The sequence below is a fragment of the Sus scrofa genome, chromosome 6 (genome assembly GCF_054392235.1).
Source record: "Sus scrofa isolate SSC_HxYL_T2T_F1_AM1 chromosome 6, Sscrofa_HxYL_maternal_Yorkshire_Landrace_v2.0, whole genome shotgun sequence".
Lineage (NCBI taxonomy): Eukaryota > Metazoa > Chordata > Mammalia > Artiodactyla > Suidae > Sus > Sus scrofa.
Genome location: NC_139388.1, coordinates 94,259,060 through 94,276,044, shown reverse-complemented (window position 1 = coordinate 94,276,044; position 16,985 = coordinate 94,259,060). Strand labels below are relative to the sequence as shown.

General features: G+C 46.8%; 1 protein-coding gene across 13 annotated transcripts in view; it reads left to right on the top strand.

Moving 5' to 3' along the window:
* Positions 1-16,985, top strand: part of CSMD2 (CUB and Sushi multiple domains 2) — a 646,878-nt gene that overhangs the window by 615,777 nt on the left and 14,116 nt on the right. For 10 of the 13 annotated variants that reach the window (XM_084963751.1, XM_084963750.1, XM_084963749.1 and 7 more), the window contains 7 exons: positions 790-966; positions 2,470-2,649; positions 3,064-3,237; positions 6,137-6,310; positions 6,651-6,724; positions 10,525-10,636; positions 11,262-11,441. The exons of the other annotated variants lie outside the window; for them this stretch is intronic. In XM_084963751.1, coding sequence (XP_084819877.1) covers positions 790-966; positions 2,470-2,649; positions 3,064-3,237; positions 6,137-6,310; positions 6,651-6,724; positions 10,525-10,636; positions 11,262-11,441 — 1,071 coding nt within the window. The remainder of the gene's footprint in view (positions 1-789; positions 967-2,469; positions 2,650-3,063; positions 3,238-6,136; positions 6,311-6,650; positions 6,725-10,524; positions 10,637-11,261; positions 11,442-16,985) is intronic. 13 annotated transcript variants of the gene reach the window in all.

The window sequence follows — 16,985 nt, the reverse complement described above, 5'->3', positions numbered from 1 at the left end:
CAACTAGTATCCATGAGGATGCGGGTTCAATCCCTGGCCTTGCTCAGTGGGTTAAGGATCCAGCATTGCCTTGAGCTGTGGTGTGGGTCGCAGATGCAGCTCGGATCCTGTGTTGCTGTAGCTGTGGAGTAGGCCAGCCGCTGAAGCTCTGATTCGACCCCTAGCCTGGGAACCTCCATATATCTCAGGTGCAGCTCTAAAAAGACCAAAAAGCAAAAAAACAAAAAGTAGAATTTGACTACAGAAACTACAGGGGACAAAAGAGCACGCTGAACAAGGCCTCCCTGGGGCTGTTAGTATATCCAGGCAGTGGGAAATTCTACTGGATAAATGTCCTAATTTCTGCAACAGATAAACTATAGGAGAGGGTAATCCAATAACCTCTGGGTTCAGAGTCCAAGAGATTCGCCAACCAAATGTCACATGCAGCCCCTATTTGGGTGGTGGTTCTAACAAATTAACTATAAAAAGAGAGAGAGATGGTTGAGGGAAACGAAGCACCGATTGGATATTTGGTGATATTAAGGAATCATTTAAATTTTAAGTGTGGTAATAAGAGTCTTCACTTTTAAGAAATCAGAAAAAAATCCCTACAGGTCTCTCCTCCCCTCCTGAGGGTGAGATGATCTGACATGAAAGCATCATGAGGGGCGTTTCAAGCCGAGGGATCCTTATGTAGCACGTGGTCCGCACTCTGGGCAGCGCTCAGCCCCCCACCCCCACCCCCACCCCCACCCCAGGGATGCCTGCCCTTGTTCATATGGATAATGTGTTCTTCCGGCTTCCTAGTGATCTCTTGTGGGAACCCCGGGACTCCAAGCAATGCCCGAGTCGTGTTCAGTGACGGCCTGGTTTTCTCCAGCTCCATCGTCTACGAGTGTCGGGAAGGGTACTACGCCGCTGGCCTGCTCAGCCGGCACTGCTCGGTCAATGGCACCTGGACGGGCAGTGAGCCCGAGTGCATAGGTGAGAAGCCTGGTCCCCGGGGCTCTGTGGCAAGTGGTGTCCGAGGCCGTCAGGTTCCTCCCTGCCGAAGAAGGAGGCTGACCTGGGGCGATTAGGAGGGCTGGCCAGCGTGGTGGGACACGACCCTGAGTAAGACTCATACAAATAGCCTCCAGGTACTGAGCACGTGGTTCCTGACAGCCCCTGAGTTCAGTGCTTTGTCTCACATGCGTTACATCTTTGGATTCTTCCTGGGACCCCATGAAGTAGACACTATTAGTTCTACTTTACAGATAATACAGCTGAGACTGAGAGGTTGAGAATACACACACACACACACACACACACACACACGCACACGCACTAATAGTATATATGTATATTATTAATATGTGCACGCACACACACACAGTGTATACATATATAGATGCTATTTTAGACTCCACCAGTCCCTTAGGCTTTCTTTTCCTTTTTCAGGGCAAACCCCCAGTACTCAGTCTAATTCTCTTTCCACTTGAACGCTGCGGCCATCCGCTGTCTTTGTTAATTCCCTCTCTCCCGTGGACCGATCCTCACCCCAGCCTGGCTCCCAAACGTGGTGTAACCCCAGAGCTCCCCTTTCTTGCTTCTCCTAAAGGCAGCTGCAGACCCTTTTCTTTGAAAAGCAAGTCACTCTGGGACCCCGATGGAGGGACGTGACCAGATGAAAGAATCTGACAATACTCTCCCTTTCAGAGTCCTCCCTCTGAAATCCCATGTCCAGTTCACTTTTGTTCTGAGGCCAGAGCTCACCAACCCCCACCCTCACCTGAGACCATAACATAGGTGGGGCCTTTGCAGAGGTCCTAGGCCACAGACCCCACAGAGGCTTCCCAGGCAGAAGCGCAGGTGGAAAGATGCCCTTCCCAGCAGACAAATTGTCTTATCTGGTCCACTAGCATCTCTTAGGCTTTTCAACCTGGAAACCTCCCTCTCCTGGGACCCCAGCCTCATTTATGAAGTCGGGTACTTCGTTGCAGAGGTGGGGGCTTTATTTTTTATGGCACATGGAGGTTCCAGGGCTAGGGGTCAAATTGGAGTTGCAGCTTCCAGCATACAGCACAGCCACAGCACCCTACACGGCAGTTTGCAGCAATGCCGGATCCTTAACCCACTGAGCAAGGCCAGGGATTGAACCTACATCCTCATGGATGCTAGTCAGGTTCTTAGCCCACTGAGCCATAGTGGGAACTCCAAGGCATGTGCTTTAAATAAGACGGATGGATTTCACAGCCCAAGTTGCTGGAGTGTATCAGTGTGGCGCAGGCAGGGACAAGGGAACAAAGACCAGCTTTGCAAGGAAACGGCTGCAGGGACCTTAGAATGGACAGCGCCCTACTAGAAACCTACAAAGAGACAGGCCATTCTTGATCTGACCATTTTCCTTCCCGAACACGTGCAGGGCGTGATAGGGGTGGTGTTGGACTGCTGGGTGGAAGGGGCATCTGGGCTGGGAATGAAGGATGCTCTGTCTCCTCATCCTAGTCATAAACTGTGGGGACCCTGGGATTCCAGCCAATGGCCTCCGGCTGGGCAATGACTTCAGATACAACAAAACTGTGACCTACCAGTGCGTCCCTGGCTACATGATGGAGTCACACAGGGTGACCGTGCTGAGCTGCACCAAGGACCGGACGTGGAATGGCACCAAGCCAGTCTGCAAAGGTGTGTTTAGGGGCCCGCAGATACAGACACAGGGGAGGTACAAAAGGCAGGCGGGGTTCTCGAACACCCAGAAGGGAGGGGGTGATGAAGCAGAGCCCTCGCATCTTATGTGGGGCAGGGCGGGGGCGGGGGGTGGGGATGTGCAAGGTAAGGATTGATCCCTGAACCTCTGCCGGGAGGGAGTGGGAAGGTCCTGGGTCTTGAACCTGGAGGAGAGGGCCTTGCAGAGAGGAGTGGGTGGCAGTAAGGTGCAAAAAGAAGATCTCCAAGTGAGAGGGGTCGTTCCTGATTCCTCCCACCTGGCCCAGACTCCCAGCAAGCACAGGGTGGCCCGTGACATTGGGGCCAGCAACCCGGCCCTGGTGTCCCCAGGACAGACAGCCCCAGCACTCAGCCTGCTTTGGTCTCTCCCAGCCATCATGTGCAAGCCGCCGCAGCTCGTCCCCAATGGGAAAGTGGTGGGGTCCGACTTCACATGGGGCTCCAGCGTGACGTACGCCTGTCTGGAGGGGTACCAGCTCTCCTTGCCTGCCGTGCTCACCTGCGAGGGAAACGGGTCCTGGACCGGAGAGCTGCCTCAGTGTTTCCGTAAGTTGTTCACGGGAGTTCTCCAGGGCAACCCATCTGCTGCCTCCCCACCCCTACCCTCTTCTGAGCTCTGCTGCTGGAAGGTCCAGAAGGAGAGCCCTCACCCCGACACCCCAAATCAGGGAGAAATTTTGGCAAGGACACCATTACAGAAGGAAGGGGTTTTATTTATTACTCATGTATTTAATTTTTGGCTGTGGGGTTCCCGGGCCAAGGATCGAACCTGCACCACAGCTGTAACCAGAGCCACAGCAGTGACAATGCCAGTTCCTTTAACCTGCTGAGTCACGAGGGAACTCCAACGAAGGGGTTTTAAAGGAAGAATATGAGAATTATCTCAGTTGAGTCCTGACTCCTGTCACTGTGTGACGTCACAGTGGAAGGAAGTTAAGCCAGAGACAAGGGAGGAGTTTCTTAACCTGAAAAATTGTTAACTGGATGGGTTAGAACCCAAAGATGGGGATGGGAGGGGGCAGGCGGGGCTGGGCCAGAAACGTGCCTGGCTTCAAGGAAAATACTTTGCACAGAAAAGACTCTGGGGCACCTGTGACTTTCTGGCAAGAGAGTCATTTCCTATCTCCCTGGCTCAATTGAGCCTCAAGTCTCAAAGAGCCTCAAGTCCATTCCAGGGCTCGTTCTATACCGAGTCCCCCAAAGAAGCAAGTTCCAGGTCAGTTATTCTTGTCTTGCCCCATAATCAGGCTCTGGATTGTTTTCTCAGTGTCCATGCTTTGGACAAACGGTAGGACCACTTTTTTCTTTCTGCTTGGCTTTATTTTAACACTGCCGAAAACTATCAGCATGCTCACAACACTGCTTGGGGATCTCTGAAAATTTGCTTCAGTTTGGGAAATTTCCGCCGAGATGAGGGCCCGTAAACGTGAATGCAGGAAAGGCAGCCTTTGGTGCGTGGTTAACCCCTTAGACCTTTGCATTTCTCCAGGGAGGCATCAGGAAGGTAGCGGGTCTCTGGGGTGAGTCTTCTTTTCTTGAGAAAGAGCTGGATTGGTTTTTTAAAATGAATTATGATTATCATAAAAAATCATACTATATCTGAAAATACAAAGAAGAAGGAAATAATCACTCGAATCCTCTCTCCCAGAGAAAACCAGTTAGGCTTGTCGTTCTACTTCCACGCAGTTAGCACGCAGCTTTGCATGTTTAGCGGTATGTATGCAATTTTCGGTAAACAGTATGGAGCCATGTTGTTCACAACTTGTATTCATTGTTAGGCCATCAGCCCCTTGTTCAATCAATAAGTACTAGTCTATGCATCATCATTTTTAATGGCTTTCAAGAATTTCCTTGCAGATGCCACAACCAGCTTAATCTCCTACTGGAGATGAATTTGGGTTTGAGTTTCTCCAGTGTAATCATGTTAGAAGCAGTTCTGCAGTAAAAGGCCTTGAAAACAGTATTTCTTTACCCTCGTGGTCAAGTTTGAGGAGGGAGGCTGCTGGGTTGACCAGCATGTACACTATACTTCTTGATATATGTTCCCAGACTGTCTTCTAGAAGGATCGTCCCAATTTACACTCCCCCCACCCCAGCAGTTGATGAGATTTCTTGACTCACACCCTCATTTAGATTTTGCCAATATTCTTAATATTTACCAGCCTGAAGAGTTTTAAAAAATCTCTCTCTCTCTCTCTTTTTTATTTTTGTTTTTTTTTGTTTGTTTGTTTTTTTGTTTTTTTTTTTCATTTTTTATCTACACACCAGGCTTGCAGAAGTTCCCAGGCCAGGGGTAGAACCCGAGCCACAGCAGCTACCTGAACCGCTGCAGTGACAATGCTGAGCCACACGGGAACTCCAGATATCTCATCATTTTAATTGGTATCACATTGCTTATTAGCAAAACTGAGCTGCTCTTTCTTTGCACCCATGTGTATGTCTTATTCTTTGAGTTGCCTCTTCCTGGATGTGGTGACTTCTGACTGGTTCAGCCTTTAGCTGACTTCTAATTGGTCCATCCAGGTTCCCCGGCTTCCAGGGCCAGGCTTCTATTTGATTTTGCATCTGATTATAAACCTCATGACCCTGTGTACACACACACACACACACACACACACACACACACACACACACACACACACCATAGCATAGCATGAAGAATGTGCTTCACACTTCAAGTTATGTCTTGGGGAACTTGGCCTTCCATGGCCAATTTTTAATGACACTCTCTGATGAACCAAATGAAATGGACACACCCAGGCACTATTCACTGCAGGGCACATGCACACTCTTTGGAAAGACATTTGGCAGTATGTTAAGAGCTGTGAACACACTCAAACCTTTAAAGATCGTAAGTTCACTCATAGAGAATTCCTCTAAGAAAATAGTACAAGTTAAAGAAAAGCCAGGTGTAACGATAATAATAGAAAATGCCTAATATGAGGGTTATGATAAGCTGCAATCATGATACAACATCTCATTGCAAATTTAATGTAGCTGATAATCAATAATGCTGTCATAAACATGGATAATGTTTATAGAATATCATATGAACAAAGCAAGGTCAACAGCACCTGGACGTCGGGTTTGCAGCCATGCACTCGTTTCCATACACCTAAACAAAGACAAGGAGGAAATGAGCACAAAAATGCAAAAAAAAAAGGTGTTTTGGGTCACAGGATGATAGTTTATTTTTTTCTCCATGTTCTAAACTTCCTGTAATGTTGCTCCATTACTCGGCTGTGATTATTAAGAAGCACTTGAATGTGGAAGGGAGAAGAAACACACAGCAACACGGAGGCAGGTGTAATCACCCAGGGCTGCCCCGCAACCAGGAAGAAAGCAGTACAAAGACCAGAGATGGTTGGCGGGGGTGGTTGAGGGGGGCGAGCAGACCGAGTTCCAGAAAGCGACTTGGACCTGCCTTTCTTCCTCGACTTCCCAGCTGTGTTCTGCGGAGACCCCGGCGTCCCACCCCGTGGGAGAAGAGAGGACCGAGGCTTCTCATACAGATCGTCCATTTCCTTCTCCTGCCAGCCCCCTCTGGTGCTGGTGGGCTCTCCACGGAGGTTCTGCCAGTCAGATGGGACGTGGAGTGGTACCCAGCCCAGCTGCATAGGTGAGAGGTGACCTGGGGCAGAGTGTGTGCCAGCAGGTGGGGATCCTTCTTGGAGGGCCTGAGATGATGACTTTGCTTCCCTGTCTTAAGTATCTCATCTGCAAAAGGGGCAAGTCCTCCTCTGAGCACCTTAGACGGGACGTGAGTTCCTGGGCTGCCGGGACTTACCTGGTCAGCCGGGACTTACCTGGTCAGCCAAGGCCATGACTCAGGTGGAGATTCCAAAAGGCGGGGAGGTCAGGACATGACTCCACGTGCTCCCCTCCATCTGTTTCTTGGGGTGAGCGGGGGCAACGGCAGCCTCCATGACCACGGTCTGTTTCTTTGTTTTGCAATCCAGACCCGATGCTGACCATGTGTGCAGACCCTGGCATGCCGCAGTTTGGGATACAGAACAGTTCCCAGGGCTACCAGGTAATGAGGTCAACCGAGATGGGGCCCTTTCTGCCTCCTGTCCCTCCCTGTCACTGTCAGTCTCCTAGGACCCGGGGACCTTCCTCAGGATAGCGCGAGGGGAGACGGGACCTTGGACGCTGGAGTGCTTCTTCAAGCCAGGAGGCACAGGAGCCCCCTCAGAAATGGGCAGGCATTTCCACCAGCTCAACTCAGAATCCACTGTGGCTCAGTGGGTTAAGAACCTGACTACTGTACACGAGGGCCCAGGTTCGATCTCTGGCCTCACTCAGTGCGTTAAGGATCTAGCATTGCTGTGAGCTGCAGTGTATGTTGCAGACGTGGCTTGGTTTCAGCGTTGCTGTGGCTGTGGCGCAGGCCAGTGGCTGCAGCTCTGATTCGACCCCTGGCTTAGGAACTTCCTTATGCTTCGGGTGCGGACCTAAAAAACAAGCAGATGTGGACGAACAGACTCACACATGGCTCCACAACCACTTCCCAGCAACCCCATGTGGTTGGGGCAGGGTGTTTGCGGACACACAGAAACGAATGAGGCAGGTGGACTTTCTGTCCTCAGGGCACCCATGCCCCGCGGGGCTCAGACAGGGTGGCAGGAGCCAGCAAGTGCCACACGGGAGGCAGGCTTCTGCCCAGTGGGCCCATCCAGTGGGCTCCAGGCTCCAGGGACACATCTCAGAATCAGCTTCAGAGGGAAAGGCTTTGGACAGCCTGGATGGGACACTGAACAGAAGGAAGCAGGAAAAGATGGGTGTGTTCAGGCAGGAGCATGAACTGGAGCCCACCAAGTGCCCAGGGGAGTCTCAGGGACTGAGCTGTAAGTGGCAGGCTGGGATCTAGCCCCCAAATGTGATTTATCCACTCAGTCTATATTCAACAAATATTTACTGCCATGAGGTATTTCTAAGCACTAGGGATATAGTGGGAATAAGACAGCCTGAGTGCCTGTTCTGAGGGGGCTCCTGGGCTGATGGCAATAAATAAATAAGGTCACTTCTGAAAGCGATACGCTCTCCAAACGGTATAACATAAAGGGACATGACGTGGTGGGTTGCTCTTTCAGGACCCTTAGGGAGGGAAGAGGCCTCCTAAACTAGAACGGTGGTGCCCCTGATGAGAAGGGCCAGCCCTGGACAGAGCTGGGTGGGCATAGCTGGCAGAGGCAGCAACCAGGGTGGAAGAGCCCTCGGGCAGCGGGGGGGGCTTGCAGGTTTCAGGATTAGAAAGCAGGCCAGCCAGGTGGCCCAGAGGGTAGCGAGAGAGAAGGACGTAAAGCCGAAGCGCTTGGCTGGGTTTAAAAACAACCCGTCCCTGCCTTGTGAACTTAAATCACATCCCAGGACCCAGAAATTGTCATCACAGAAACCAACCCCGGAGATGCTCTCGTACACGTTACCAGCACATGAGAAAAATCGTGCTGTGGTCCCACCATGGCGGATCACACAGCAGTGACAAGGCAAGAACCATTGCTCTCCACCACGTGGGTGGATCTTGGAGACATGGTGTTGAAGGTCAAAGGTGGCAGAATGCTATTTCTAGAAAGATTAAGACCGAGAAGAGCTTAACATCATTTAGAGATTTAGGTACACATGTGGAATCGAATTGTTTTCCCACTAAGCAAGGAAATGAAAAACACAAAATTCAAGATGGTGGTTTGCACTTGGAGGGCACAGGAGGGCCACGAAGACAGTTACCACCGTGTCAGTGGTGTTCTGGCCCTTACGCTGAGAAGTGGGCTCAACTTAAGGTGCCCATTTTGTGATGATGATTGACATCTGTGTCTGTTCCATATATTCTTTACTACGCATCAAATATCACGTAATAAATTTTGGAAAGATTTAGGGCATTGGCATCCCACTGTGGCATAGTGGAAAGGAATCCAACCAGTATCCATGAGGATGCAGGTTCGATCCCTGACCTTGCTCAGTGGGTTAAGGATCCGGCATTGCTGTGAGCTGTGGTGTAGGTCACAGACACGGCTCAGATCTGGCATTGCTGTGGCTGTGGTGTAGGCCGGCAGCTGCAGCGCTGCTTCAGCCCCTTGCCTGGAAACATCCATATGATGCAGGTGCAGCCCTAAAAAAAAATAAAGAAATAAAGAAAAAGAAAAAGAAAAGAAAGTAGGGCATGGACTGGGTCATGTGGGACCTTGAGACCATGATAAGAATCTTGGATTTTATTCTCAGTATCAAGGGAAACCACATGAAGGTGATTCAGTCTGATCCATTATTTGAACACTCACTCAGGACCCTGAGGGGAGAATGAGTTGTAGGAGGTTAGGAATGGAAGCTCTTGGACAAATAGGCCACTACTGCAGCATCTGGAGAGAGAGGTGAGGGTGGGACTGAGCCAGGGCAGTGACCACGAAAATGGAGGGAGGTGAAGAGGTCAGGATGTACGTTGTAGGCAGAACCAAGAGGACTTGGTGACGGATTGGATTGCGGGGTTGAAGGAAAGGAAGGAATCAGGGATGACTTCAGGGTTTTGATTTGCACAGCTGGGTGCAGAGAGGTGCCATTTGCTGAATGAGGTGATGAAGTACAAAACACAATCAGGTTGGCACCGAGGAAGGGAGTGGAAATTCAGTTTCACCTCGTGAGGAGTTCCCACTGTGGCTCAGCAGGTTAAGAACCGACATAGTCTCCATGAGGATATGGGTTTGATCCCCAGCCTTGCTCAGTGGGTTGAGGATCTGGCATTGTCTCAAGCTGCAGTGTCAGTCAAGGAAGCGGCTCAGATCTGGTGTGACTGTGGCTGTGGCGTAGGCCAGCAGCTGCAGCTCCAATTCAACCCCTAGCCTGGAACTTCCATATGCCACATGCAGATGCGGCCTTTAAAAAAAAAAAAAAATTCACCTTGCACTGTTCGAATCCACTCCCAGAGATAGTGGGCTCATCCTTTTATGATGATGATTGACGTCTATATCTGTTGCATATATTCTTTACTATGCATCAAATATCACATAATAAATTTTGCAAAGACTAGAGCATTGGCGTTCCCGTTGTGGCATAGTGGAAAGGAATCTAAGGAGTTCCGAGGAGAAACCCAGGAGTGTTTTGAGCTGGGGAAGAGCATGAGCCGAGATGCAGTTTAGGAAGCCAACTTGGCAGTGTTGTGCCACCTGGTTTGGAGATGGAGAGATGGAGCTGGTGGTTGCAGGGATGTTGAATCAGACAGTGGAAGAGCTTGTGGAAGGTGAGGGTGGGGAAACAACGGAGCAGAGGGAGAGATGCAGGGAGGGCAATTCTGCTTAAGAGATGCTTACAACACACAGCCCGGTTTCTGTAGGGAACACGCCCTGAAAGAATTTACAGATTCATTGAAGGAAGAGACACACACCCAGTATGATTCTGTTTTGCACAGTTCTTCACATTTTAGAAAATGCTTTGAAATCCACCATCACATTTGAGGGTCCCAACATTCTGGTGTGGTCGTGGCAGGGATGGTCCTCCCAAGTCTCTACAGAGGAAGCCTAAGGTGTAGAGGTTTTGTGCAGCCTGGCATCCCGTGAGGATATGTAGAAGCCAGAACTCGGACCCAGGATCTTCTGATTCTGAGTCAGGCACTCCGTCCACCACAGCAGAGTATGATATATCCCACGTGAGCATCGATCTGGCCCAGGGAATTGGGTGAGGCCTCAGAAGAGACATAGCATCAGCTGCCTCAAGGAATAAATGACTTAACCAGGCAGAGAGACAGAAAGGTGGGAGGGAGGGGGTCGTGGGAAAGCAAGCAGCCAAGTGATGGGTATGAAGCATCCGCTGGATGGAAGGTGACCGTGGGAACTTCCATCCTGACCACAGGTTGGAAGCACGGTGCTCTTCCGTTGTCAGAAAGGTTACCTGCTCCAGGGCTCCACCACCAGGACCTGCCTCCCCAACCTGACGTGGAGCGGAACCCCGCCCGACTGTGTCCGTGAGTGCCCAGCTCGCCTGCATCCCAGACAGCTTCTCCTGGCCACGCAAGGTCTCCCCAAGCTGGGCATCCAGGGTGTGCTTGAATGCTCTGAAGGACAGGGAGCTCACAACTTCTCGTTGGGACCAATATTGGTCTCTCTGCACCCCTGACCCCTTGGGGCCCTGCAGAAGATATGTCCACACACAAGCCTTTTTGGTATTTGAAGGCAATTCCTGTGCCTTAGCAAAGAAAAAGAAAGAACTGACCCCTGGCAGCAAATACTAACAACTACAAGGCCAGTCCTACAGATGAAAGATTGCAAGCTTTGGACCCTAATTCCTCCTCTTCCAGAAAAGAGCTGCTGGCTTAGGCTCCCCCAGGGTGACTGAGTTGGTATCCACATGCTCTCCACCGTGGCCACTCATATTGACATCAAGGCTGGGGCGGATCAGGGCTGGGGTGGGTGGGTTGGGTTGGGGGGTGGGAATGGGGGGGCGGTGGGGGGAACGGGGAGGGGTTTCTGGACAAGAAAGGGAAGCGAGAGGGAAAGGAGAGGGATGTTTCTTTGAGAGACAGGGCAGTGGAGGAGAGGCCCCTGGAGACCCAAATCTCCCCATGCCCAGCAATCTCTCCTCTTGTCCAGCTCACCACTGCAAACAGCCAGAGACACCCACCCACGCCAACGTCGGGGCCCTGGACTTGCCCTCCATGGGCTACACACTCATCTATTCCTGCCAGGAAGGCTTCTCCCTCAAGGGTGGCTCTGAGCACCGCACCTGCAAAGCAGATGGCAGCTGGACAGGCAAACCGCCCATCTGCCTGGGTGAGTGTGCCCCCTCGACGAACCTCTCCAGGGAGGGAGGCCAAGGGCACAGCTGACCTTGAGTGAAAGATAGCCAAAGAAGAGAAAGAAATGTGGTTTCCAAAAACTGCACCCCACTTCTGAGGGGTTGGGTCTAGGAGAGGAAACCAGAGCCATCAATCCCAAGAGGCAGAGAGCGAAGCCGTCCCAGGTTGTAGCTTGCTACCTTCTGCCTGAGCTTAAACACTCTCCCAGGATTATACTTAATCACCAGACAGAGAAAAGCTCTTTGTTCCACCAGAATGAAGAATATTATAGCCTTGATAAAGCAGTGCCCACTCACAGATCCCTTGGGGTGACCAGAATGCCCCAGACCTTCCTCCTCTTCTCCATTCATTTATCCTCTATTTACAGGGCATCATCACTGTGCATGCAGTACTGGGCATGGGGATGGGGAGGTAAAAGAGCAAACCCTGCCCTCAGGGAGCTCATGTTCGTCTGGGGATGACACACTTGTCATCAGATATAATAGTACCTCCAGGAACACAGAGATGCTCTGAATACTGTGGGGATGAGGAGGAAGGGCACTGATGGAGCCTAAGGGGGAGGGGAGAATCAGGGAAGGCTTCCTGGAGAAGGTGATCTGAGTCAAGTCTTAGGTGAAGAATCCAGCAAGGATAAAGGATCCGTTCGGCACTGGGCTGGCATTCAGCTCTCTCTCCCAGGTGCTGATCTCATCCATCCCAGACATTGTTCCAAGTGCTTCGTGTGCACTAACTCCTTAATCCCTGCAATCATCCTATCAGGCCTATGTTATTCATGTCCCCATTTAATATAGGAGGAAGCCGAGGCACTGAGAGGTTAAATAACATGCCTAAGGTCACCCACTGGTAAAGGGAAAGAGCTGAGATTCATACTCTGCAGGTCTAACCTCAGAATCCAGGCCTTTAAGGGTTTTGCTGTCCAGCCCCTCAGAAAGAGAAGGCTACAGGTTCAGAGCCTTTATCAGAGTTAGACTTTCATAATGTGTTTTCATTGTATGAATTGTTGTAAATGTCTTTTGTGGAAAGAAATATTTGTGTTTCACCCATGGTAGTGATATAAGGTTTCTTCCTTGGAGTATATTGGTTTGACTTTTTATTGTGGTAAAATATACAAAACATAATATTTACCATTTTAACCATTTTTAAGTGTACAATTGAATAGCTAAGTACATTCACAATAGTATACAACTGTCATCGCTACCCATTTTCCGAACTCTTTCATCATCCCAAACAAGAACTTCATACCCATATTGTATAATAACTTCCTAGGAGTTCCCGTCATGACTCATCAGTAACGAACCCAACTAGGATCCATGAGGACTCGGGTTCGATCCCTAGCCTCACTCAATGGGCTAAGGATCCGGCCTTGCCATGAGCTGTGGTGTAGTTTATAGATGTGGCTCAGATCCCGCATTGCTGTGGCTGGGATGTAGGCCAGCAGCTGCAGCTCCTCTTCGACCCCTAGCCTGGGAACTTCCGTATGCCACAGGTGCAGCCCTAAAAAAGGAAAAAAAAAAAAACAAAAAAACAAAAAACTTTCCATTCCCTTTTCCCTCCAGCCTCTAATAACCTTTATTATACTTCCTATTTCTATGAACTTGCCAATTCCACCACCTCAGGCTAGTGGAATATTATCACATGTGTTCTTTTGTGACTGGATTATTTCACCCAGTATAATTTTTTTCAAGTTTCATCCATGTTGTAGCACTATGACTATTTCATTCTGTTTTAAGGCCTGAATAATCTACGGATGGGTATATCACCTGTGGTTGATCCATTTATCCATTGATGAACATTGTAGTTGTTTCCACTTTGGGACCATTATGAATAATGCTAATTTGAACATTTTTTGTATGGATATATGTTTTCAATTCTCTCGGATCTATATCTTGAAATAGGCTAACTCAGCGTTTAACAGTGTAAGAAACTGTCAAACTGTTCCGCAAAGTGCCTTTATATTCACCTTGCATTCCTACCAGCGAAGCACCAGGGGTCTCACTGCTCTCCATGCTTGCCAGTACTTGTTATTGTCCATCTCTTTAAGTAGAGCCATCCTAAGTAGCTGTGGAGTAGTATGACATTGTGGTTTTCATTTACATTTCCCTAATGGCTAATGATGGTGAGCATCTTTTCATTTGTTATTGGCCATTTGTGTATCTTCCTTGGAGAAAAGTCTATATTCAGATCCTTTGCCCATTTTTTAATTGGGCTATTTGTCTTTTTATTGTTGAGTTATAAGAATTCTATTTTTTTATCCTGTTGATTTCTTTTATCCAGCTTTATTGAGGTATAATTGACAAATAAATTGAAATATATTTAAAATGTACATGATAATTTGATATACATTGTGAAAGAATTCTTACCATCAAATTAGCACATCCATCACCTCACCTATTTATCTCTTTTTTTTTTTTTTTTTTTGGTGAGAACATGGAAGTTATGCAGTGCAGTATTATCTACTATAGTTACCATATTATTACATATACATCTTATAACTGAAAGTTTATCCTTTTACCAGCCTCCAGCTACTTCCTTCTCCCCAAGCCCCTTGCAACCACCATTCTCCTCTCTGTTCTTATGTGTTTGACTTTTTTCTTTTTAGATTCCACATATAAGTTGTAACCTGTGATATTTATCTTTCTCTTTCTGGCTTATTTCACTTAGCATGATGTCCTCTGAATTCCTCTATGTTACCACAAATGGCTGAATAATATTACATTGTATGTACACAGCACATTTTCTTTATCCATTCATCTATCAATGGGAAGTTTGTTTCCATAGTTTCTCTATGGTGAATAATGCTGCAGTGAAATGGGAGTACAGGTAAATCTTCGAGATAGTCATTTCATTTCCTTTAGATATACAAAGTCGGATTGCTGGATCCCTTGGTAGTTCAATTGTTAATATCTTGAGGAAACTTCATACTGTCTTCCATACTGGCTGTACCAGTTCACATTCCCAACAGTGTACAAAGGTCCCCTTTTCTCTACATCCTCATAAGCATTTGTTATCTCTTATCCCTTCCATGATAGCCATCCTAACAGGTATAAGGTGGTATGTTGTTGTGGTTTTGATTTGCATCTTCCTAATGATTAGTGATGGTGAGCACCTTTACAAGTGCACACGGAATGTTCTCCAGGATAGATCATATGTTAGACCACAACACAAGTCTTAATAAATTTAATTTTTATTTTATTTTATTTTATTTTATTTTGTCTTTTTAGGGCTGCACCCACGGCATATGGAAGCTCCCAGTATAGGGGTCAAATTGGAGCTGTAGCCGCTGGCCTACACCACAGCCACAGCAATACCAGATCCCAGCTGCATCTGTAACCTACACCACAGCTCACAGCAATGCCAGACCCTTAACGCTCTGAGCAAGGCCAGGGGACGAACCTATATCCTCATGGATGCTAGTCAGATATATTTCCATTGAGCCATGATAGGAACTCCCAGTCTTAATAAATTTAAAAAGATTGATATTGTATCAAGAATCTTTTTTGACCACAATGGTCTGAAACTAGAAATCATTTACAAGAAGAAAATTGCAAAATTCACAAGTGTGTAGAGACTAAACAACATGCTCCTGAGCAAACAGTAAGTCAAAAAAGAAATGAAAGGGGAGATCAAAAATATCTTGAGATGGAAACAGCATACTAAACTTACAGGATGCAGCAAAAGCAGTTCTAAGAGGAGTGTTTATAGTGATAAATGCCTACATTAAGGAAAAAAGAAAAACATGAAATAACCTAAATTTCCATCTCAAGAACCAGAAGAAAAAGTACAAACTCAGCCTAGAGTTAGTAGAATGAAGAAAATAACAAAAAAGCAGAGCAGAAATAAATGAAATAAACTAAAAAAAAAAGGGAAAGATTACTAAAACTAAGATTTTTTTTTAAGATAAACAATCCTAAAATTTGTATGGAACCACAAAAGACCCTGAGTAGCCAAAGCAACCCTGAGAAAGAAGAACAAAGCTGGAGGCATCACACTTCCTGATTTCAAATTATATTTTACAAAGCCATAGTAATCAAAGTTGGCAATATTTACCCCATTTTGTAGGTTGTCTTTTCACTTTCTTTTTTTAATTTACAGTACTTTCTTTTTATTTCATTCATCATCTAAATTAAGGTCTATTTTATGCTGTGTTAAGTTTTTTCTTTTTTTTTCAGAGGTAGGAATTTTTTACAGCCTTACTGAGATATAATTGATATACAAAAACTGCATATATATAATGCATGCAGTTGGGTAAGTTTGGATCTTTTCCTTTTCTTGTTGGTGCCCTTTTAAGCTTAAAAGTTTTAATTTTGATGAACTCCATTTTATCTATATTTTATAGGCTTGCTTGGTCTTTTACTCTTATATCTAAGAAACCATTGCCTAATCTAAGGTCACAAAGATTTTTGCCTATGTTTTCTTCTAAGTGTTTTGGGGTCCAAATTCATGCTGTTGCATGTGGATAGCCAGTTGTCTCAGCATCATTTGTTGAAATAACTATTCTTCTCTCATTGGATTGTCTTGGCACCCTTTTCAAAGGGCATTTGGCCATAAGTGTGTGAGCTTATATCTGGATCCTCAGTTTTATTCTATTGATATTTATAACTATCCTTATGCTATTACCACACAATCCTAATTACTATAGCTTTAGAGAAGGTTTTAAAGTTGGGAAGTATAAGTCCTCCTTTTTGTTCTTTTTCAAGATTGTCTTGGCTATCCTGAGCCCCTTTTATTTCTACATGAATTTTAGGACTGGATTGACAATTTCTGCAAAACAGACAGCTTGGATTTTGATAAGGATTGTGTAGAATCTGTACATCAATTTGGGGAGTGTTGCCATTTCAACAATATGAAGTTTTGCAATCCATGAACATGGGATATCTTTCCATTTATTTAGATCTTTAATTTCTTTGACAGTTTGTAATTTTCAACATACAAGTCTTATACGTCCTTGGTTACAGTTATTCTTAAGTATTTTATTTTTTAATGCTATTATAGGTACTGGTGTCTAAAAATACAAAATGCTTTAGATGCAGTTGAATCTCAACTCAACCCCTTTCTGTAAGACCTTGGGCAAGCCCTTTACCTCTTAACAAGTTTCTCTTTTATTAAATGAAGAAATAATGTCTACCTCAGTTCTGAGAGAAGGACTAAAGGGAATAACATGGACAGAGTGCCTGGCACAGTGTCTGGCACATGGAATGCTTTCCTCCCTCTTTGCTTCATCTTATAAAACCTAAGACAATAAAGGCATTTTGTTAGAAGTGTGCCTTTATGGATCACTGTGCAAAATTTGTCCACTGCCCTCTGTACACCCGAACATAAGCTGGCCTCAGAGTTGGAAGGGGTGTTCCCCAACTCCGTGTCCTCCCAAAGGGAGGTGACAAGGCAGATCTATCTGTTGTTTTTCTGCAAAAGAAGAAAAGACAGGAATATGTCTTGACTGTGACTTTCATGTTCATAACCTCATTTATTCAGCATAGACCTGCAAGATGATTTTTAGTATTTTTCCATGTTTCAAATG